General features: G+C 35.1%; 1 protein-coding gene and 1 long non-coding RNA gene across 3 annotated transcripts in view; both read right to left on the reverse strand.

The window, feature by feature from the left end:
- The window catches only part of LOC105830123, a 90,461-nt gene extending 74,410 nt beyond the window's left edge, over positions 1-16,051 (reverse strand). Inside the window, exons 1-4 of the long non-coding RNA XR_004962558.1 lie at positions 15,707-16,051; positions 15,361-15,626; positions 10,524-11,615; positions 10,054-10,132 (exon numbers count right to left, since the gene is read on the reverse strand). This is a non-coding gene — a long non-coding RNA (retinal homeobox protein Rax). The remainder of the gene's footprint in view (positions 1-10,053; positions 10,133-10,523; positions 11,616-15,360; positions 15,627-15,706) is intronic.
- Positions 16,052-16,971: 920 nt separating this feature from the next.
- Positions 16,972-25,395, reverse strand: part of LOC105830119 (homeotic protein antennapedia) — a 48,245-nt gene continuing 39,821 nt past the window's right edge. For both annotated transcript variants that reach the window (XM_012669282.3, XM_036284837.1), the window contains exon 3: positions 16,972-24,558. In XM_012669282.3, the coding sequence (XP_012524736.1) occupies positions 24,305-24,558 (254 nt within the window). In that variant the 3' untranslated portion in view covers positions 16,972-24,304. The remainder of the gene's footprint in view (positions 24,559-25,395) is intronic.

Consider the following 25,395-nt stretch of genomic DNA (forward strand, 5'->3'; position numbering starts at 1 on the left):
GCAGCATGTTCTTATTTCTCACGTGCGTAAGATGACTTCTTCAAGTTCATCTTATACTTTTCGGTCGCCAAAAGTGTTTATTTACGAAAAAAACTATTTTCTTTAATTAATTATGTTTAAATAATGTTGTTAAGTTAGATTTTTCATTCCACATGACTATAACGTTTAGAGGTAAGGTATATCAACTTCGTAAAAGACATAAAGAACTTTCCCACAAAGTAGCTACATTTCTTATTGGAACACACATTAAAAGTGCATTAATGTTCTAACTATAGCTCACTACACAATCCCTGACTCTTGCTCCCTGCTTCGTTTCTACCTCACGGAAGCTTTACATTAATTTTGCCGAAATTGCGTGCCCTACCTCTTCGTTTCAACTCGCATTCATAGCAACTCCGAGAAATTCTCTTGTTTCCGTACGTTCATGAAAACTAAAATATTTTATTTTTATTTTGCTAGTAACGAACCAACGCTCCATAAATATATCTAACAAAATCGACGTCAATATCTAGCTCGGTAAAGAGCTTTCTCTCAACTTTTTCAACCAACATACACATAAGGTGTATACGTAAGATGTAAGGTAGAGATAAATTAGTATTTGTCTTCATGTGTCTTCGACACAATGACGCAAAAGCGGATCTGCGATAATATGCCGCCATTGCTCGGGAACGAAATGCAATTTTGCATTCAATTACATATTGCTTATAGTAAAAAGAAACGTCTTTTCTTGGCAAGGATATAATATGTATCGATATAGAGCGATAGAACAGGTTTGTAGATTGGAGATTGGTGCGCGAGAATATCTAATAAGAACCTAGAACTCATCCATCCTACCACGGAGCACTCCAGGGGCTGTCACCGTGAGTGTCAGCATACCATAGAGAAGGGATGATTTACATAGTAATAATATCGAGACTCTAAGCCACGGTATGAAAATTTTTTATTATGTACGAAAACTAATACCAAGTATCAAGGATCTACATACTTGATTCTTAATAGTTAATATTAGTTTTCGTACATAATAAAAAAAATTTTATGCCGTAATTCGGAATCTTGACAAAGTTTTTCACGAAAATTATTTCTAAATAATTTGGTTCTGCTTTATGATAATATTTTGCAAAAGAAAGAGATGTAAGAACAATGTTGTACAATTCGCACAAGGGATCTATCTAAATTTATTTCCGACAATCTTTCGTCAAAACGTTCCATCTGATATTTTAATAACCACTCCAAGTACATAATAGGAACCATCAGCAAAAATAACATTATCGATTTCTTGCATCCATTTTATCCTCGCGATTGTTGAGAGGAGGAATTTCTCTCATTCCTACATGAAAGAATCGGCCCTCCAACAGCAGAACAGTATTTCTTCCGGACGTTCTGCCGACGGCGTTGCGCTTCTTTCATCTTGCAGGAATTTAAGAGTTATCGTCGATGTCAGGAATTCCGGGAATCTCCGGCTAGACGCCGGGTAAACGACAAGAGGGGGAAGTGACAAGAGACGTAGATGAGAATTGGCCGATTAGAATATCAAGAGGTTAGTACAGCTTGGTGGTATGACGCTGACATAATAAGTAGGCGGGATAAACAATAAAAGGGGTAAGAGAGCACGAGGGTTGTTCAGTGTCTCCCTGCGGACAAAGGGGATTCAGAATCTGAATCTACCAGGGACTTTTGACGTCTCCTTTTGCGCGTGTGGAGCACAATGTTAATTAACGAGAAGAAGAATGGCTTGGCTATATTCACGATTCTCGATCAACGGACAGCATTCACGAGTTTGTCCAAGTCTCACAACAAAAGAAACATATTGATGCTTCAATTGTGTTGTGTAAATTGCTCATAAGCTCTTTGGTGCAATCCCAAAAATAAAAGTTTAATTTCAGAGAAAATAAAATTTCTTCAAGAAATAAAGTAAAGTAATAATTAACTCAGTACGCACTGAGCAAGTCATGGAAATAAATCATCGACTGGCATCGACCGGTGACAGAGCTGAATCCTAATACACTAATATCCCGTACCTTCTTTATCCAATCTTTTTGCGGGCAGATATTTTTTGCATAACTCTACCATACGACTATTCCCCTCTCGTCGCCGCCATCAGCACCTCCCTCTCCGAGCTTTCTCTCCCTTGCTTCCCCCGCCGTTCAACGAGCCAGCCTAGATCCCCACTCGTCCCGACCACACGTCCCTTTTCCCTCCACTCTGACCAACTTCCACGACCTCTCCTACCGACACCTCATCTCTCGGCTCTCTCCCTTCTCTGCCCCTACCTCACCGCCGCGGTTCCAAACGTTGTACACGAGGCTGCGGCTAAGAGCAGAGCGACGTCGGCGACGCCACGCACCCCGACGTCGCCCTGACGCGCTCTACTGACGCTGCGGAGCGGAGATTAATGGCTTCGGACTCTGAAATCCTGGAAAATAAATAGCGAGACCCCGGTGGCGAGAGAGGGAGTCCTGCGGAGCAAGATGCGGTCCCTCCTTCTACGTGGCTCCGTGGCTCGCCTTCCCGTTTGCTGTATGAAGGAGCGAGAGAGAGGAAGGATCGTAGCTTCCCGAGGGACCTACCTACCACTACCATCGCCGTTGCTGCCCATTTCTTTGTAAGACAGTGCCGGGCTGTCGATGAGATGAGGGGAACAATGTGCGTTGTTCTATTGAAATTCCCTATCATAATGCGAATTACTTAGTGAGCGAAATAACAAAAGGAAGTTAACCTGAGCAATTAATTTGTAACGTATATGGTTTATAATGATATACAAATATCTAAATATACACATATACATATATATTGTCAAAATATGTATTACGTGTTGTGAGAAACCAAAAGGTAAATTGTATTAAGCGCTGTAATAACCGGTAGAAAACCACGCTCTAATTGTAGTGTCGTTTGCATAATATGTGGTCAGTAAGTCTTTCCCCTATGCTCCTGCTTGTCCGCTCTTTCTTTCGTTTCTCTCTTTATTACGTTCTTCTCGTGTTCCACCTTTGCGCCCAGATCGTTTTCCATCCCCATTCGTAACACCAACCAAAAGATTAATTGCTAATTCTTGCTACTGCAACCAGTTGCTACTAAACACGTATGGAGGCTCCGTAAAGGTCAAGGGACCGCCTTGCGTATACGCGTTGAGTAAGAAATATACATGCGTTAATGAGATTCCTCTCGCAAACTTGCATGATGATTAAAAGCATAATAGGGACAGACTATAAGGAATCATCTGGTTCGTGCTATACAATCTTTTTGAAAAATATATACTTTAAGAATAGATCACAATATAATCTGTTTCCCCTCTATTATAAGTGTATGTGGTGAATCAAAACATATTTTTCTCTATCTTTTTAAATTATACTAATGCTAGCTTTGCACAAAATTCCAGGAAGTTATTAAAAACGTACCAATGTTTTTATTGTGTAAGTAATTGTTTTCTGCATTGCAAGTTAGAATTACAAACCAATGAAGTACGAATGTAATATGGCTATTAGCAGTACATAAAAACATCATTACTTTTTTAAAGTATAATAATAAAAATATAAAAAACACAAACCACACAAGGTTTTATAAAAAAATATATATATGTAATGACCACAAATTATAACATTACACAAGAATACACTTCTCATCAATACCTGTGTTTTCAAACTTTAATTAAATGATTTTATCTAGTTATTTTTCAGAATAATTATATTCAAGATCTTACAGATTAAAAATAAGATTTTATTTCACAATTACGTCATTGCTTTTTGCAGCTGCCAATCGATTTGTTTTGTCATCTAATAGTTGATAATAAAATCTTAATTAGAGTGTTTGGTTATTTATTAACTTTGAAAAAACTAGTTTATGATACAATTATGAATACTATAGTGTCCTTAAATTTATAAATAGGCTATTAATTATTATATTTTAATACACAATTATTTCGAGCATTTCTATTATTATATGCTACATCTAAATATATTAAAATAACATATCCTTTTTATATCAGATTTAAACGTACACTTTAGCACAAATAAAAATATTTTTCAAGACGTACATTATTTTATTCTTTCATTTGTTAATTAATTAAAACTAAGTAGAAAAGTACAGCTAGCAATTTTGTTCCACATTCTTCAAAAATAATTTTAATTTTTAGCATAACGAAGAGAGGAGAGTAGAGGTGAAGGGCGATTTGATTCATGGAAGGAGAGGAATAGAATAGATCGGTATGGTGTCTCTATAGACACGAAAGTGGGAGGCAGGGGGAATCGTAGCGTGCAGGGCCGTGCCAAGGCAATATCCATAGGAACACCCCGTCAGAGGGAGAGACGTAGAGACGTGTAATCAATCACAAGGGACCCTGCTGCCATGCTCGTGGCCCTCATATCAGCCGTAATACACAGTAAACATTTTTAACTTTGCCACGTTATTAATATTAGTTGCACGTCCCGTACGTCTTACAACTTTTTCCTCATATAATATATATGTATATAAATTTTTTGCCATACATACGTATATGAAAAATTTACATAATATCGAGCACGATGTAACGTCTTGTTGAGTACAAATTTAGTAAGAATTGCTTAAAAAACTTTGTTTGAATTGTTTAAACTTAAGTTCTCTCTCATGTATGGATAAAACGCAATTTTAACATTAAAATGTCAGATGCAATGTTAAAGTACGAAGCAGTGTTCAAAATTATACCGTCGTTACGATCGTGAGTTTCATATGAATTGCAATCCGCAGCGAACATTTTTAACTTTGCTAGGTTATAAATAGTGGCAGCCCTTCGTGCAGCTTATTCTCTTTTTCGTATAAACAAATAAAAAGGAATATAAATTGTGAAATATCAAGTAATACAGTTAACGAGCCTTCGGAGAAAATAGAATGTATGTCGCGCGGCATTATTTCATGATGGTATCATTAAATATTTAAAATTGCATCGTTATCGCGCTATCTACATTTACGGTAAAAGTCTGTACATATTTTGATGTTTATGGTATTACGGATATCAGTTGCTATCTCTCTACATTGCGTTACGTTTCGTAATTTCCCTATGTCAGCAAACATTATAAAAATAAATATCATATAGGATATTAGAATTGTGTTCATTTTCCTAATGTCCTCTACCAAAAACGTTAATTCAGTAAAACACTTTGTCATTTCATATTAATGTGAATATCATGGTGTCCCATTCCTATGTTTCCTATGAACCAAATGTTCCCTTCTGTGCATAGCACGAATGAAATTCATCGTCAAGGAATGCGACTGGATTTATTTGTCTGCAGTAGCTTTGATATCCCCAGCAGGCAAAAGAGTATCGTGCATAAATTTTGTCTTAAACTGATCTTCCATTAATCATATCACATTTGCCACCATATATTTTGCCAGCACAGCTCAATCATTCAATTTTAGCCAAACAAATAAAAAAATTAATATGTTTAAAAAAATTTTTATTCTATTTTTAATCATAAAAATGGTATAACGGTAATGTTTAGATAAATATAATATAGTATAATAATGTGATATACTAATAGATTAAATTATAAAATTATTTATAAGACTGTCAAAAATAAATAAATAATACACTAAAAAAAATTTAATAGCTATATAGTACCAATTAAATTTGGTTAATATATAATTAAAAAATAATTGTACTTTTCTAAATATTTAGTAACCATAATCAAGCTTAGTAATATTTACTAAATATTAAGAAAAACAAAATTATTTTTGATTATATTAACTAATATTTAATTGGCATTATTTCATTCAATATTTGGTTGTTAACAAACTCTTTTTTTTCAGTTAACAATTAAATTGTAATATGTATAACAATAATGCAGCAAAAAAACATATAAAATGGTTTTTTTTTCCCCAGATTATTCCTTGATGAGAACATCCAGAGTTCAATTATCTACTATTGTATCTGCAGCAGGATATCAATTGATATTTCTCAAGAAAAATCTATAAATATTTGATAAATTTTATATTCTCAGTTTAAACAGTGAATTCCAAACAATTCTTAATTTAAAAATATAATAACATTACACAAATATAACATTTATAAAATTTTAACTATATTATTCCTACTTTATAGATATGTTATAGGATTATTAATTTACTTACGGGTGATTTTCCTAATAATAGGCCGATCGAATATCACAAAGTATAATTACTCAATGAATTTAATTAAAACATGTAATTAAAATATTATTGAAAAATGTACTTTAAATGTACATTAGAATGTCAATACAAATCTTTCAGTGAATGAAGCAGAAATAACTTCTAATTATGGTTAGATTTTTATCGTTTAATGAGGTACAGACTGAATACTAAAAGAAGAAAGTAAATATGATCGAAGTTACATAATGTTCCAGTACTTTCGCTAAACATTGATTAATGGATACGGAAGAAACATAACAAGATCGATACACGAATATAAACGAATCAATCATGCAGAACCGATCCATTTTAATATCGTAGAAGAAGAAATTATTCTTAATAAGAGGCAATAATGATCGTAGCATAAACAAGACTATTTCATGGAACATTTATATCATTGTAATATTTTTCCATATATTCGTATTCATTGCTCATTAATACTTTAAAATTGTATAATTAACTATAAATATATCAATATCTCAATCAAAACATTGCTCTTAATACTATTGTAATTACGTGTTCCTAAGTATTTTGATATTTGTTATGGATACTGTTCTAATTTATAGATTATAATTTTATATATGCAGAATAGGCGTTGCAAGTAATTTTAAATAATTTTTATTTAGTGACGTTTTAAATGCCTTTCTCTTAGAAAACTTATAATTTAATTATTTAATATGCAGGATTTTTTATCGAGAAATATGTGAGCCGCAAAAGAAATTTTTCTTTGTAATATTTTTTAAGTGTAATGCATATTTAAATTAATATATAAATTATATCACTTTCTATAGAAACTGTTCTCCATATGCTGTTGTACGTGCACCCATGTGCTCATTATTTTATAATAACAGTAATTAGAAATATGTGGACGTAAATAAATGCGATTTAGTTTTATGTTTATCAGGTATTTCGGTTTCGTTAATTACTGAGAATTGCGTCGTTTCCCCTTTTACAGTTTACCCTACGAAGGTTTCAATGGATTTCAAACACACGATAATTCGATTCAGAAACTTGGAAAGTTTCTATCTCGATTTCACACTTGATCAAACCAGCTACCATTCTATGGTGCTTTTAGGGCTTTCGTGAGTCCGAAACTATTTCATATAGTAAACGTAAAGAGAGTAGAATTCTGAACAAATATTATTGACAGATTTAAAATCTTTACTACATAATAAAATATATAAATAATATTTCAACAGCAATATGCTAATTACTTAAAATTACAATACTATGAAATTGTATTAACGAAAATAATTTTTATAGCTATTTCTGTTGGGACGATATCATACACACGTAACATTTCCATGCGACGGATACCGTATATAAGAATATAAAGGAACACGATTAACTAATTTTCTTTCTCTCCTTCCTTAATCTGTAATCGGCTATAAAATTAGCATGATATCTTGATATTCCTACCATTTCAGAAAGCAAAATCTTCAAGGAATGAACGTAATGACAAGAATATATGCACAAAAATTTAAGCATCAACGGAGAGAGAGCAAGATTTAAGATTGCTCATAAACCATGTTATCCGATCACATATCTGCGCACGTATGTATTTAGACACGCAACATCCCGCAATCAGATTTCTGAAATATTCATTAGAGGTTCGTGTAAAGCTGAGAGTTACAGTTGCTGAGATACTATGTATTCTCCCCCAATAATATGCATAATGACTAATCCTGGAGTTTTTTTAAAAGTAACTTAATGAGATATCACAGACGTATTCAAATTTACAAGGTGTCACCAATATTATCTCTTTTCACATTTTAACACGGCACAATATACTCATGCAAAATCTATTTTAATTTTATTTTAATATCAAACATATTCTATCTTTTAATGCATTTTTCACGTCATCTAAATATATATAAACATACTATTAAACGTGCGTTGTCTATTATAAACACTATCTATTTTCTAACTTCGTGATTTAGTTATTGGATGACTTCATTACAAGTATGTACGAGGTTTACTTAATCAATATATTAGAGAATAATCTGTCAGCACATTTATGAAAATCGGTTTTTGAAACCATTCAGTTCTATGAGATGTAAAAGGGCACTAATATCCATCATATGAAATTGAGTTATATTTTAGCAGGCAGTCATGCTTCAAACGGTTCGTATAGTCATTAAGGTATCATTAATCTTGTGCTTTTCTTATGCGTACGACAATAAAGTCACTGTTAGAACAGGTGCTCTATCTAGATGTGCCTACGTTATTAACTCATCCATAGAACAATAAAGCTCAATAATATGTATAAGAATTCATATAGCAGATCCAAAATTATGCAGAATTTTGTCATATATTTCAAAAACGTTATTACCGAGTAATTATTATAACAAAATAATTTAATAAATAAACATCTCTGAGTTTACATCTTGATTAAATAAAAATTTTTTAAAGGTATCTTTTCATTCTTTATGATGCAACACGCTTATATAACGCAAATAACGCAATCAAAACGTTCTCTCAATTTGAAACTTCGACATCGCTTGAGCATAAAAGAAACTTGCGTGTACCCGTACGACAACTTTTCACATCATTTTAACAAGCATTTTGCGAAATATAACGAAAAAGATGTGGTAAAAACGATGTAGTAAAAATGGAAGATTTACAAAAAATCTTGATTGAAACAGCAGCAAAATGTTTGCGTAATTTAAATACCGTTCGATAAAAAAGGAATAATATTCACGCCTATAAATATGTAAAAGGCACACATAAAATCTCAGCATCAAGAAAACTTCTCATTATCTCGAAATGATTCTCACATAATTTATAGGTGATGCAATTTACATAGAATTAAAATTTGTCAAATATCATCTTCGAAACTCACTACTTCGTATTATTTTGTAGAACATTCGAAAATAATCGATATAACTCGTACGATATTTTGTAACCTTGACCTGCAAAAACGTTTTACCTGCGCTTTTCGCATGGTTAGTCTCGAGTCTTTTCGGTCTCAAACAATACCAATACTCCACATTTTGTAACGGTATTCTCGCAATAAAGAAAACTTCCCATGTGCCTTCCATGCGTATGCACATGTGCCAATTTTCTTCCAAAAACTAGGGCAATTTATGGCCTCCAAAATTGACGCAATATTCGACCTAGGCGCCTGCCTCACTTACATCTGACTTTTCTTTACAAAACGTAGCCCACCGATACGTTTCCGTTTGCACCAGATTTCAGACTTTACGTCACGTATTTTTAAATGAAACGAAAATTTATTACAAAGCAATAAATATTCGGAAAGATAGCGTACGGCGACACCAAGGAAAAAGCAGCGTGCAAAATCTTTACCATAAAATAACTGTACCATTTGGTACAAGTTAGCAATTGTATGTGACAAATTGTAGAACAATAGCGAGAATACAATGGGACCAGCCATTAACTTTTCTGAGCTTTCACATTTGGTTTTTGGGTTACATTTATTTATAAATTGCTCATGTTTAATTTCTGTTAATATTAACCCTTACAAAAAAATATTTAATCGAGTATAAAGTTAAAATATATTTTTAAAACATAAATTTTATTCAACTCGAGAAAAACTTAAGTAATAAAATATAACTTTGTATAACAAAAGTTTGTACTATAAAATCCGTACTATCACACTGAGACAAAAATGTTGTTAATTTGACTAAATTTTTCAACTAGATTAAATTTCTTTAGTTCAAATATTTATGTAATTAACTTGAATACATAAAATACTTCAATTTCAATTTAAGTATTTATACATTTGACTGAAATACACAAATAGTTAAATTAAAGAAATTTAATCAAGTTGAAAAATTTAATCAAATTAACAACTTCTTTTCTCAGTGTATTAATTTTAAACAGTTATAGATTTATCGGTAGATTTATACAGTTATAGAGTTATAGATATATAGACATGCATTTTGAATTACTTACCTTAATCTCACAGATCTCCTACATCTGCATTGTCTCTAGCTTCTCGACCTCATAACGGTGAACCAATGATGGAAACTAACTGTAACAACATGCTCTAGTTAAATAATAAAACCAATTTTGAGATTTGAACTTCTTGGTATTTAATATTAAATAATTTTCAATCCCTATTACTTCAACTTCACTAAGCTAGCTCAAAAATTTTTTCAGACTGTACTCATAACGGTTGAAAGAATTTGTGTAACATTTTTCATCAACTTACGGCTAAATATTTAAATAATACAGTTATTTTAATCGAGATAGGCGATATTATTTTTGCGATATACAAACAATTTTTGTACATATAAGATCCATTTTTAAATAAGATTTCTAAATTATAACACAAACAGCAGAGCTTTTAATATAAACTTACATTATTACTATATTAAACTATTATTCTTTCTACATGTATTAGTGAAATAATGTCTTCTTACCTATCATTTTGGTCCAGGCAATCAGGAAGAAGAAACTCTCGATTCTGGCCGGCGCGAATAGGTAGGACCGTGAATTACGAAGTCGTAGTAAAAGATATTAACCCTAACGGTACACGAATAATGAAATCGAACTACTAGTCAAAATGAGAGCGTGATAACGTTGCTTGCGGGGAAAAAAAATCAATTCGACAGCCGATCAACCTCTCGATCCTACCAGTAAGGTGGCAGCACCTCGCCACGATTTCTCTCGTCAGTGGCAACGTCGATGGCCGTATTTTTTTTTCTTCGTTCACGTTGCTGGCAGATTAGGCTAATGCGATGGACCAGATGAGATATGGGCCAGCGAATAGGAGTACAGTACTCGCATGGCAGGGGCGTGACTGTACCCTGGAAACGGCCGTGCCCGGGGCCGCAATCGCGACGTAAACTAAGTGCTGGGTGGAGCCCCGTCTAGGCACTACCTACTCGATGGAACCATCATACTCTACCTCGAATGTCACGGGGGCAGTCTAATGGTTGCCGGTATCCTCGAAAAGGCGCCAGTTTTAAATTGTAGTTCAAGTTAACAAACATATGAAAGCTTTGTTTAATTACGGCGTTGCTTTCTATGCCTGGCAATTCCAGTCCTCGATTGGGTCCACCATCGATGTGCACCATACCCATTACGTTATCCGATAACATTTGAGTGACTGATGAGACTCCTCGATTTCTAGATAAATTATAACATTATCTGAATTTTTTATTAATTTTATCTTATATTCCCTAACATTTTTTTTTAAAAAAAAATTTCTTGTTTGTAATTATACACTTTGGTATCAGAGGAGTGATTGATTTCTATTCATTTCTGTTGCGCTTTAGATGCAAATTATTAACGCCAAATTTTATGTTTTCATCAATTTCAAGTCGTTGTCCATTCACTTAAATCTCAAATAGCGTCACTAAATCTTCATTATTCGTGTTGATTGATTCGTATAATGTGATGATTGTAATGATGATATATGTGATGAAGGAGTATCCGTTTTCAGAGATAGAGCCGAACAATTTTGTTGAAATCCGTAATAGTATATCCGTGATAGATGATGCGTAATTAATCTGAAAAAAAAAACAAGAAAAATATTTTATTATTATTAGAAATATAATTTCTAATTATTATATAAAACATTTAAAAAAAGAGATTTAAAAATATATAATATATATAAGATAAGTGTCACATGCAATATAAATTATTGCTAAAAATTTAAAATAATTAAAAGAACAAAAGAGGAAAGACATGTGTGTGCAATAAATAATTGTATAGTATAGTAAGGTGAGAAAAAATATAAGTAGGATCTTTTCAATTGATTTGACAGGCGGTACACTGGGCAATACTACTTACGTCACCCTACGGTCGTGAAAGTTTATTGAATCCACGAGGTCGCGATATTTTTAACGGGGAACAATGAGGCGAACGTATTTGCGCCAATCTCACGTACAATGCATTCCAATGACCTCGGGTGAGAAAGGGCAGCAAAAGATTTTAAAAAAACGTCCGTCCGTCGAACAAACACTTTTCAGTCTATCAGCCCTCGCACGGTAGTTTTTCATGTCGCGCTTACTCGTTTCCAACCCCTTGCTCATTCCCACGCCATTCGTCCGTCTACCTATATTCGTCGGTAGGGCCATATCTCCCGGCTACTTTTCAATTTCATTCGACAAGAACACCTCCCCCTCCCCTCCCACGCTTCCGCCGCGTGCCTCTCCTACGCCATTCCTGTACAATTCTGGACGACATAAATCCGATAAGTTTTTATTATTTAGCATATCTGTAGCCGGTGAGCAACGGCTACAGTTGTCACCTAGAATCCCGTCGAGAGGCCGCGGACGGTCGGTTGGTAGGAGCAACACAACTGGTGGAGAGCAGTAGGGGACCGAAGTCGGCGGTGTGGCGCAGCGGCGAAATTTCTGTCGCGAGGCTACGTAGCATGGTTGGCGGTCCTGGGGGATGCCCCGTTGATGTCATCGGGACATCCGGCTAATTGCGAGGATGTTTTGTTAGTTTCTCCGAGTACGCGAGTCTCTCCCCTTACAAGGTTTTGCATTTAGCCTTTCTATACATCGGCGACGTGAACCCGGACCCAAACTTCCCAAAACACCTGGAAATACACCCCACTCGAAATAAATTCGCATTAAATTCAGCAAATGTCAACTTGTATCTCATTATCCAGCATAAAAAAAATTACATAAATCTGACCAGACCGCACATATATGTCCATCTAAATTTTATATATTCACGCATTTTTCGATCAACAATGTATAAGCATGCAAGAATATTCTACTCATATGAGGTAATAATAGTACATTAAAAATCTTAATAATGTCAAAGAATTCTATAATCAAGATCTTCAAATATTCTTATACGCACATGTAAAAAAACTTCATAAACTTCGATTTGGATACTTGATTTATGTAACGTAATTATTATTCGTATCATCTTAAGGAAGTACCAAGCAGTTGTTTTTTATCGAGCAATTATATTGGAAAATACTTTACATTATCGAGCCAAAACAAATGAATAAGCTAATTGAGCAAGTCATAAAGTTTGTGATGAACTTATCGTCGAGTATTAGAGAACATATATTGTTTGTGATGTTTTAGACATGAACATTGATTGCGGAAGAGACGCCGACTTCGCTTGGCGGCTTGCAGAGCAGTAACGGTGCTCGGGGATAGAATGAGGTATCCTAGGGAGGGAAGAAAAGAGAGGGGGTAGCGATATTATTGATTTATGTCCCGTTATACGTTATGTATCCAACGGCGTCCTCCGCAGCATACAATGATCCACCTAAAGCACAACATTGTTTACACCCGAGAATCGACTACACGATAGAATTTTATTCAAATTCTTCCTTTGACAAAAAATAATAATAATATGCCTATTTACATACTTTTTTTAAATATAATCCTAGGATTTGGAATAAAAAGAACTGAAACATTTAATGACAGTTATGTTGTATCATATCTGAACTTTGTTAGAAATTTTCTTATAGATCTCTCATAATGTATATTATCTTTTAGAAAGATTATAAGAACTACAGTAACTATAGAATTATTAGTGTCAAGTAAAGCGTGTCGAATAATCTAAAAAAAATGCAAGAAATAATAGTGCAAAATTGTTCAATTTGAGAATTGCAAAGCCATTGAAACCTAATGTCCCTATATCGCGAACGGCTCGAACCTCCATAAACTCCTGGTAATTGTCCACATTATCGGACATCTCTATCGCGCAAATCGAAACTGATCATCACCAACGGAAACAAACGCCGCGGAAGCAGCCGGGACAGGCGAGCAACCATCGCGTACGGGCATTTCCAGGGAAGTAGGCGTTTGTGATATCAATTATCTTCGCTACGATTTACATTGTACGAAGTGCAGGGTATACGAGAATTGTGTCGTTGTGATGCGCGACGGAAATTGGGTGGGGATGGCCAGCTAGGCGGAGTGAGCGCGGCGAGGAGACAAAATCGTCGAAGGTGGCAATAGTGGGGGGTCAGCGAGAGAGCGGGAAGCGCCGAAAATTGATGCATTCTCTATGCAAAATAGCAGAAGCACGAGGCTAATAGTAGCCGGGCAGCACGCAACCAGAATTCCTCTATGGCAACCGCTTACCATTCTCTCCTCTCCCCCCTGTCAAGCTTCTACCTACATCACCACCTCCGTCACCTACGTCCTGGACAGAATCGAGAGCGGCATAGAAGCCGTTAACACTCTATTAACACTAACGACGCTCATACATAACAACAGTGCCGCGGGGATAGAATTTATGATCTATTAATGGGGGTTACTTTATGCGTTATGTAGTTGTAGTCATCATGCCGACAGGTAGTATGACGTAAATTTTACGAGGCCCCGCGCGGAGCGTCCGTGTATGCAATAAGTTACTCGTGAGACCCGTTATTAATGTGTTTACACTAGATATTCGTGGATTCGGTCGGCGCCACTTTTCCTGTTAAGCACCGGAACAATTCCCCTCGGGTTGGACCAAGTAAATTAAAATCTGACCGTTAAACGCCCATAAGTATAATGAAGCATGCGAGCACAGCCGAAGAGTTAGCACGCACCAACTGTATAAAGACATAAATTTAGACCGTGGACATGGGGATAGCAGGCTCTTCTCAGATTAGAAGGCCAAGTCTCTTATCTTCGCCTTCTGCTATCTTCCTGAATCTAGGCGATTCTATATTAATTTACATGACCAAAAAGTTCATTGTCTAAACGTGTTATGTTTCCAACTTCAAGATATGATCGTTTAATAAAAATTGATTAATAAAACTGATTTTTTTCCGTAAAGTTTCGTTATGACAATTTAATTCGCATTCGCCAATGTAATTTCTTTTGTTGGGTGCTTATCTCTTCCGAGTATTTTTCATTATAAAAAATTCTAGAATATGTATAGCTATACTTTACACACACACACACACACACACACACACACACACACACACACACACACACACACACACACACACACACACACACACACACACACAAGTTAATATTGACATATGATCCAAATTCAAAATTCAAATATATATGAAATTAAATTTCATAAAATACAAAATCGGTTTTCAGATCAAAAAATATTTTTTCTCCCTAAACAGTAGAACGTGTTTTATATAATATGTTATTGCGTTGAAAAAAAAAGAAAAAGCGAAGAGACAAAAATGGGAGAGAGAAAGAAAGAGAGAGAGAGAGAGAGAGAGAGAGAGAGAGAGAGAGAGAGAGAGAGAGAGAGAGAGAAAACAGGTGTACTTGTAATCTCTCGCGAAATGCGAGTAAACAAGAAAGTTAACGGGCTCACCGCTCGTCGAGTGCAGCGTAGTCGAGTGCCAAAGTTCATCGTGAGATCCTGCCCTCCTCACAGGCTAAAGGAGACGCGGCAAGGCCGGTAAAGTGATAAAGCGGCCATAAATTCTAACCGCCATCCTCCCACCGGCTCCTCTATCTTGCCGGGTCTCTACTCCGCCGACTCTTCGCTCGCTCCCATCCTCGGCTATCTCACTCTCTCCGTTCGTCCTGCCTACGGATTCCCTCCTCGCCTCGAATGCATTTGCAGTGTGGGTGCACCTGCAACAACCGAATTGGCAAAGGTCACCGTTGCTTTAAATCGTAAACACGTAATCCACTATATGTATACATGTACTCACTTGACGAGAAATTCTTCTGCTTCTCTATCTCTCGCATGACCCGGATTAGTTACCCAGTTCCGGAAGTGCGATAGCATTACGAGAGTTCCGCCGATTATACTCACCTTTCGTCGCGTCAACAAATGCGATAGCATCGCGTCAATTCATTGATTTCTTCGTAGCAAGATTTCAGAATTAGCGGATGTATATATAAATGTTAATTTGATCGTTTTAATTTATGTTTAACGTTCCTAATTATAAATTAACATTGATTAAATTGATGTAAAAAAAAAGTTTCGATATTGATCAAATATGCATTAACAAAGTACGTGTAAATCAATATTAAATTAGGCATAATTTAGATTTTAAGTAACATTCGAATTTGTTTTTGTTTTGAATATCATCGAACACATATTAGAAAAAAATATTTGTGTTCTTTTATATTAATCTATTTTAACTTTATTTATAAAATAATTATTTATATTACATGTTCTACGCTAATATTATAATCGAATTTATTGCCTGTTGCATAATGTAATTTTAATCCAACAGGTATACGTTGATCTTTGCGCAAGCTTTGGCAACCGAAAAGACATTTCGAAAACCGATCGTTGCGGTATTAAAATAAAGGAAAATAGAAAATACCAAGCGTGAATAATCGAAAAGGGGCGAGATAAAGCTCGCGATATCTGAAATTGAATCTGATATTGACACTTGAGGCATGCCGGACTGCACGTGGACACGTAGAACGAAGACGTCTGTCCGTCGTGGAAGAATGGTTGCAGCTGCACTCGGTCGAGATGTCGAAATCCAATATCGCAAATCCGAGCATACCTACCGTCTAGGCGAGCTAGGCATGGTGTGTTCGTTGCAGCGCAGGGGCGAACAGACAGAAATCCCAATAAATCATCCCGTCACGAGCCGTGAGCCAAGGCGGGGCCTCTTGCTTCGTATTAGCCAATAATAATCCTCTCCGAGGTGGAGGCCATCTTGGATTATACAATGGTTCCTTCCGCTGCAATTCGTATAAACGCAACCTCCGGGTATGCTGGACTACTCTCTCGAAAGGAAGCCAGTGGCGTACTAATCGCGATATCCTCGCACGAGTATAGAAATCATGATTTCACGCTGGGAATTTGCGAATCCGACCTGGGAATCTAGTCTACACCGCCGATTGACCACCGCGCGAGAAGTAGATTCTCGAATTTGCATAGCGTCGTGATGCGATGTATTAATGATAAGGGGGACACGACACATCCGTTTTTTTTTTTTTTACCACACCCTAGTTCATATTCAACCACAATTTATTTCTCGTTTCCAAACACAGCTATTATAATTAATATAATAATTATTATTATTAATATGGACAGACTCTTATATAATATAATACAATACGGTTTAGACTCGTCGACATGATAGCATGTAATACTATTATCCATCTCGTCGTCGTCTTCATCATTATACATAATACATACTTCACTCGCGTAAGACATCGTTTACCATTGCAATCATCATCAACATCGTCACTGTCGTACTCTTTATGTATACATATAGTTTACATAATGCGAGACACTACAAAATAACTATATACGTTTGTTGTAGCTGTAATAATTATCGTATATTTATATTTAAATATATATATTTATATATATAATTTATGTATATATATTTATATATATAGATTCATTTATTTATATTTTTTTTTCTTCGATTTATCGTTCGATAAAGCAGTGTTGCCCATGTTTGTTTTCGGCTGCTAGGCACACCTGTACTTAAGTATTTTCTTCCGCACAATCGTTGAAACGAATGCATTGTACCCGGTCTTTTGTAAATAGGCAATGTTTATATATTGTATGTTGAATTTGTATTTATGTATGTATATGTGTATATGTGTGCGTATATAATATGTAGAATATATGATACATATACAGTTTGTGTTTTCGGTCGGGGCAATGCGTAACCATGGTGACTCAAGTGTGTAGCTGAGAGATAGCAAACCTAATCGCAGATTGTACGTCATGTTTCAGGAAAACATAGTAACGCAAATTTTTATGGAACGGCAACGTAGCGTTCCTTCTACCAAAATAAATCGCGGCTTGTCTCCTAAATTGTTGTCTCGCATGTATAGCATATCCAAAACTTGCTTCTCACTTTGTAGGTCGCGATTCCTAGTGACCTTGGCACGGTTGCGTATCATAAAAAAATCGCACAAACGTAGACATTAAACTATTGTATGTACAACCAGAAATGCCGAGATTACTAGATTTATTTATTGTTAGTAGTTTCTAAAACACTCGTAAAAACTTGCAATACCGTTTCTCTTTCAATTCCAATAACTTTAAAACATTCGAGAATCACTTGACAATAATAGTAAAATCAAGAATCTCCATATGAAATTTTGACAACGAATTCTTTTGTAATAAAAATACATGGAGTGCGACACACTGGAGAAACCGTAAGTTCATCAGCGGACGACAACGTGGCGGCTCTCGAAATATTGTCATCCTCTTACTCTAGTTATATTTTCGTCGAGTCACTGAGTAATGGAGTTACTCGCGGAACTCAACCATGTGAATATCGTTACTATATCGTATCAATAAATAGTGATTAATTAGACCTCTGCTACCGTTACTTTGTAAGGTTTTTTTTTAATCTAGTAAACAGGTACCTACTTTACCTACGCGGTATCGTATACAGGGTCGCGGCTCGCGATTCGATACCGCGACGTCAGACGTCGCCTTTCACATTGCCCTGCCGATAATTTTAAAAAGAAACTTTCATCCACAATAAATTTTTCATGACTAATTATATACAAATGCATCTTATTTGTTTGTTCCGTGTCCGCATCAAAATGAAAGTTGTATATATATATATTTATATATATATATATATGTATATATAGAATATAGAGCAACTTCGACAATTTTTATTGCTCGTATTTGGATGTTAGCTCGACTTACAAAAGAAGATTTTACAAGTACAGTTCCGAAGTCGCTCTAAATTCAACCTCAATCCGAGAAATTCTTTTGGAATAATTAGTTAATTTAAATATTAATAACGCACAGTTAAATAATTATTTCTATCGACAAATAATTATATCGGTCTGGATGTCTGCTTGTTTATTAGCGACTATTGTATACAATATTCTTGTCTCGCGCTACGGAGTCTATCAGTCTTCACATGGCGGAACCTATAATCGATGAGACCGCATATCTCACGAAACGTTCGAAATAGCAAAAAATCGGAAATTTCTTGTATATAGTTATGGCAATCTTCTTTAGCTGCATTACATATAAGCAATACATTTATAATGCCTTGATTTTTTTTTTTTACATTTACAAGTATATCGAAGTGATGATTTAATAAATGAAGTATATATATTAATCAATTTAGTGCACTACAAAATTCAATTTTTAGAAAGAGATAAAATCAATGTATTCCAATGCATACTAATATCTTTTAAGTGATACTGAGATTTTATCTGTACCGTCTCACGTTTTTTTTTAGAGAAAGAATATAAATCAAATATTTCACAACGAATTAAACGAATTCGATGGACGATTATGGAGCGAGGGACTTGCTTATTTATACATTTTACGTATTTAGTTAGAAATACGATACCTAACAGGTAATATGAAACTAATGACATTTTCCTGAAATGCGACAGGAAATCAGGAACTCTTCGGCGCATACACGTACGAAGACGACGTTTTGTAGCTTGCTTATTTGTATAATGTTTGTATAATAAAAAATGGATCAGACTAAAAAATCGAAATTGTGAAGGATAAATCAACGAAATACGCGGAACATGTCGTTTCTTTTAAACGTCGTTTTGTATTTACACGCGTCATCCGATAAAAATGATTGGATATGCGAGAGTACAACATCAGCATAAGGATTTCGTAATCTCTACCGATCCATGTCATTTTGTAGAGATACTCAAGGAAGTGTTAGAATAATGGTACATACAAATACCTACAACTTTATCTAGTACATTATAAAAAATATTTATTGTATAATCAATTAAACAAACAGAAAGATCCATTTTGCGGTATATATAACATGTATCAATAAATATTACCGGACTAAATAATATTACTGTCTGAAAGTTATTCGTTCAATGACAGATATTACTTTTCCTTATATTTCTTCATTTCTCTTTGTTCTACTTATCTGGTAGCGTTTCTTTCTTTTGCGGATAGCCTAGTTAAAAAGATCGGACTTATGTACAATTTTTTTTTTGTAAATGCCGCCGCTCTCTCGCGTATCGTGAATAATAATAAATAAAATTTTCATTGCGCGTTTTTGCCGTGGTGTACGCTTAATGGCGGGTGCCGTTCTTTATTTAGACGAAAATCCAATAAAAATTTCACGATCGCCACCACCACTCGTTGCGACCGACACATACCCGTTTACTTAACGCTATTTCTTTATTTTTTTTTTTTTACGAATTAGATTTTAGATGACACTCTTATCGAATACGGACTATCTTAGTGACATACTTCGTACGTACACGCTGTTGCATTTATGTTCAGTTTTTTTTACGTTCTACTTTTGCATACACTCACGGTACTTGGTTTAATTTACGTATATCTTGTAATTTAATGCGCATATATACGAATAAAGATAAAATATATATTTTGCATTTTATTCCTCCCAGTTAATACTATGAATTTTTCCCTTCTCGCGTTATATATAATATACGTATATATTTTTAATTTATAAGTAATAGGTCCTCTCTATCCGATAGATACAAAAGTTTATTTTCTTTTTAATTGCGTACATATTCACGGCGATCGCTCACCACAATTACTTTTACAGCACCGAAGTCCACCGTATCTTTCATTTAAACATATTTTATTGCACTATTCAACTTTTGTACATATTACAATCAAATTAGATGTTTGCAAATAATCTTCGATAGATATCTTTGACACATCGGTACTGCATCTTAAAGTTCAATTTTCATTTCTTGTATAGTATATTATTACAATTGAAAAATTTAAATGTATATATATATACGATAATTTCAATAGTTATTAAAATAATGCGCAAATCATAAGAATCTCATCTCATAATTTATTATCATTCTTTCTTTAGCAACTTGGAAAAAAAGTATTATTCTGGTCTCTAGAAATTGGATACACGAAGGTTTTTTTTATCATAACATTAAAACAAATATGGTCAAGAGTATAGAATTTTTCCTTACCAGAGATGATAAGAAGTCATGTTTCGCGAACCGCACATTCTCCTTTATCATTAAAAAATATTATTATTTGATTAATGCTTAGAACTAGTCGTGCAATTTGTTCGCAATAAAATATATAAAAATCCATGTAAAATATCATGCAAAGTTGTATGTCGTACGTCTACGTAAATAATTCATCAATAATACAACTGTTGTACTTCAGAAGCATAAAAATAAAACGTAAATGTTGTTAGTACAACTTGTGATAAAAAAAATTTCAGTAATAATTTCGATATATCCAAATTACATAAAAACCAAATAACAAAACAAAAATGTAGAAAAAGATAGATTCTTTCATAAAAGCATGATTGGCTAGATAGACGGGCATTTCAAAAACACGCGCGATAGCGAGCGAGCGCCGCGGATTTTCCGCTTCGTACAGTTCGTTGCTCCTCAAGGACAAAGAATTTTACATAAATAAATTTCTCGAGAAGGAAAGGCTGGTCACACATTGCTCTATCGACGCATGAGCGCGAGCTGGACCATACGTTACGTATATCGATTACACGTTTCGTGCCACTCTCTTCGTCACTTTATCCTATTTTCAGTGAAGAGATGATTAGGAGCCGAATTCTGCAGCGAGTTAGAAGATTGACCACCTTTACAGGCGCATTTTTGATCGCTGTTCATAATTAGCACGCGGTTATTAATATCGATTATTACGTATATCGTTAATTATGGTGTATACAAGATATACACTAAATAATTATGTCGAATCTAAGTTTACAACACAGCACAAGAATTCACCGCGGCGGAATATATGGGCTCGCCTGGCTACAACGTGGCCGGGCTTTCCTGGATCTCCCGATACGGCATAATCGAAACAATTCATCGAACCAGATCAGACGATCGAGTTGACGATCGTGTGCTCTGATACCGCTTGCCACGCTTAACACGCTTGTTTCAATATAAATGTAACAAATTGGATTCTTGCTAATCACGCATTTCTCACATATAGAGAGGGTGTTTTATTATGTAAAAACTTAAATAAAAATATTATAATTCCCATATAAATAGTAGTAGAAAATAATTCACAAAAAATGAACAATATATCACTCGCAATCAGTTAAAAAAAAACTGAAATAAAGATTGGTTACATTTAATTAATTATATATAAATATTGTATGGTATAAAACTTAAATTCGTTTCATACTATACAAAAAATCGAATATAATGATTTGGAATGATAATAAAAATTATTGTATATACATAATAAAAAATTTTTTGGTTAAGTTAGCTCTGAGCCACTATTAAGGTGCCAAGCGGTTTCATGCCGAAAGCATCCTATTCCGAAAATACGCTATGTATTATAACACTTGGTAACTTGGCGTCATGTCGCGCGGAGCAAGAGCAAATTTTCGATAGCTACTAATGCAAATAAACTTTCGTTCCTTGAGATATCTTCTTTCAATATTTACAGAAAAAAAAAGGGAGAATTGTAACGCTATTACGAGTATAATTATAGCATTTGCTCTTTAAAAAAAATTCTAAAGAAAATAATTTATTCGAGATCACATTACATGTCCGACATTGTAAAAAAGACATATTACACTATATACATTTATTATTCAATATCAAATGTCATTAGATATTACCGAATATCTTAATATCAAATAGCTGTTTTCTTTTCTTAAATCATTTGTACTATTTCGAGTACAAATCAAAAGTTCTTGATCCAAATAATAAATAATAATATAAAACACATTTCTTACACATAAATACATTTCTAAATTATTGAAAATAATGCCGAAAATTTGTAATTTGAACATCCTTTTCCAAGCGGACACAATCTTTTTTTTAGCTAGGAAAGAACTGCTTATGTACATTATATATTCGTCATTTTGAGCAATATGCGTGATAGGAACAAATTTGTCCAACTATCGGTCAGTAAACGGATAAGCTACAGTTTTATGCATCATCAATTACATAAAAATGTAAACTTATTCCGTTGGAGTTCAAAACTTACTGTTCTTATCAAATGCGCGATGATTCAACGAGAAACAAAGTAATATAACCGATAACTGCATATCATTAGCAATCTTTATAAGACTGACCTTGAGATGACGCTGATGAAGAAATGCTAAGTCCATTTGACTCTGCTCCGCCGAGGGGCGCTGTTTTTTTTTTTGCATATTCACTTTATCATTCAACACTATTCTGTCCCATTCACGGTCGCCTCTTCCGTACAACATTCCAAAAACAATATGCCATGACCTTTATATTTATACATCCGAATTCACTGATCTTCCGTTGGAATTAGTTTTGCACACACTTGTATCACTGTTCTCAAGACAAGACGCAAACTCGATGATTTTCTTCTTCCGCTTATGCTCTTTCTGTCCACCTGTTGTATCTCGTCGTAATCCTCTCTCGAATTTTATCAAAACACATTCTCGAAGATCACACTTGGCACGAATCATAAATATCCTCGTTAGAGCCACCGCGCGGCGGTATTAGAGAAAAAAAAAATCTATCTAAACAATCCTCTAAGGACTCTAAACCGCTTACCTAACTCGCTAAATACAGACGCGACGGACATCTTCGTACGACTATTCTACTAATCGCCCTACAATTCTACTTTATGATGTAAGAGAATAAATAATAAAATGCTCTTCTAAGATTTCAATACGATCTTTCTTTCTACCATACTCGCAATCAGATTCGCGCATGTCATTCTCGGCTAATTTAATTCTTAATACTCTATCATTCTGAATCACGTCTTCTACGTGCGTCAGTACCGGTCATCGGTCACTCGCTCTCACGATTTTACATTAAACTACATACATCCTCATCCATATATATATTATATATGTATGTAAGTATGTATGTATGTATATGTATGTATATATATATTTATTATATATATATACATATATAGGCTTTTTTAGTATACAATAATCGATTAAACGTAATAGAGGTTAACGCGGTTCTGATTAGCATGTGATCCAGTTTTATTTACTCCTTTCGATCAATAAATCTTGATCCACCTTATTCGCGCGTATTCCCGCAAAATCCTCTGCTGACTCGTTTGTGCGTCTCTGCTTCTCATTTTGCTTCGTCTTCTTCTTCTTCTCGCTTTCCTCGTACCTTCGTGTCTCTGAGTTTATCGTAAGTTCCCTTCTCTTATCGTCTATACGTCATCGAGCGCTCTTACGGGTCTCTCTACAACTTCCTCGCCTTCATCGTTATCTGTTTCGTTTTTGGTACAAGCAACATGATTAACACGACAAAATAAGCGTCATTGCTTAGAGGGATCATTTGGAGGTCATCGATGGGGGATTAGGGTTTGGGTGGGGAGGAGGTAGTGCTGGAAACAAGGTATTAACGACCCTGAGAGAGGTGGAAAAGAAGTTCCACTCCTCGTAGCTCTTTTAACCCTGCGGCGACGTCTGCGGCGAGATTTCAGTGTCGCCATCAGCTGAACCCGGCTCGCCTTTCGTCTTGTTCTCTTTCTTCCACTTCATCCGTCTGTTTTGAAACCAGATCTTTATCTGCCGTTCCGTCAGACATAGCGCGTGTGCAATTTCGATGCGTCGCCGCCTAGTAAGATATCGGTTGAAGTGAAATTCCTTCTCCAGTTCTAACGTTTGGTATCGCGTATAGGTCTGTCGACCCCGTTTCCTTTCTGAAACAAAAATTAAAAATCTCAAATTAATATAAATTGTTACACGTTCTAAAATTATTGTTATGTTTATATCGAAATAGTCTATACTGTACAAGATGTTTCAAATATTGCGCGCGCCGAATAGTAATACATTATAAAATATTGGAATGTATTCTTTGAGGAATAAAGATTTCGCTTCCACAGATGAAGCACAGCCATATAACGGATAAGACACGCAGATACTTCGCCATCTTATCTTTAAGCTACAGGCGGCTACAGTTAACTAATTCATTTAACAAATACCACAACTTGCGATTGGCTTAACTCAGTCGGTAGAGGTTTCTGTAAACTTTAACGAAATCAAAAAATACCGTCACGAATGAAAAAAAAAACTGGGGATCGTAAATGCAGTTCCGCATGTGATAGATACCTTAGCGATATTCGCGATATGATCTGGCGGTCGGTGCGCGGTACACGAATCCCGAACAAGAATATTAATTATGGTTGCCAAGAGAGCGAGAGAGACAGAAAAAAAAGGGGGAAGATACTAAGGACACAGAGCGAGTTTGACTCTGTGTGAGAAGTCTCGCAACTTTACAAGGTATAAACCTCAAAGGGTTTGGTTCGGTTAACCCGCCATACGAGTGTGAGAGAGTAAAACAAAAATGCTTCAGAATGGGTATGAGAAGAAGGAAGAAGAGGTGCAGGGATGAGAACTGGAAAGTAGAGAGGAGAGAGGTGAAGAAGGTAGAGAAGAAGAAGCAGAAGAAGAAGAAGACGAAGAAGAAAACTCCTTGGCGAGCATTCGAGGCAAACGCCGCCCGTCGCGCTGTCGGCCGATGAAGATGGATGGCGGTT

The sequence above is a fragment of the Monomorium pharaonis genome, chromosome 3 (assembly GCF_013373865.1).
Source record: "Monomorium pharaonis isolate MP-MQ-018 chromosome 3, ASM1337386v2, whole genome shotgun sequence".
Lineage (NCBI taxonomy): Eukaryota > Metazoa > Arthropoda > Insecta > Hymenoptera > Formicidae > Monomorium > Monomorium pharaonis.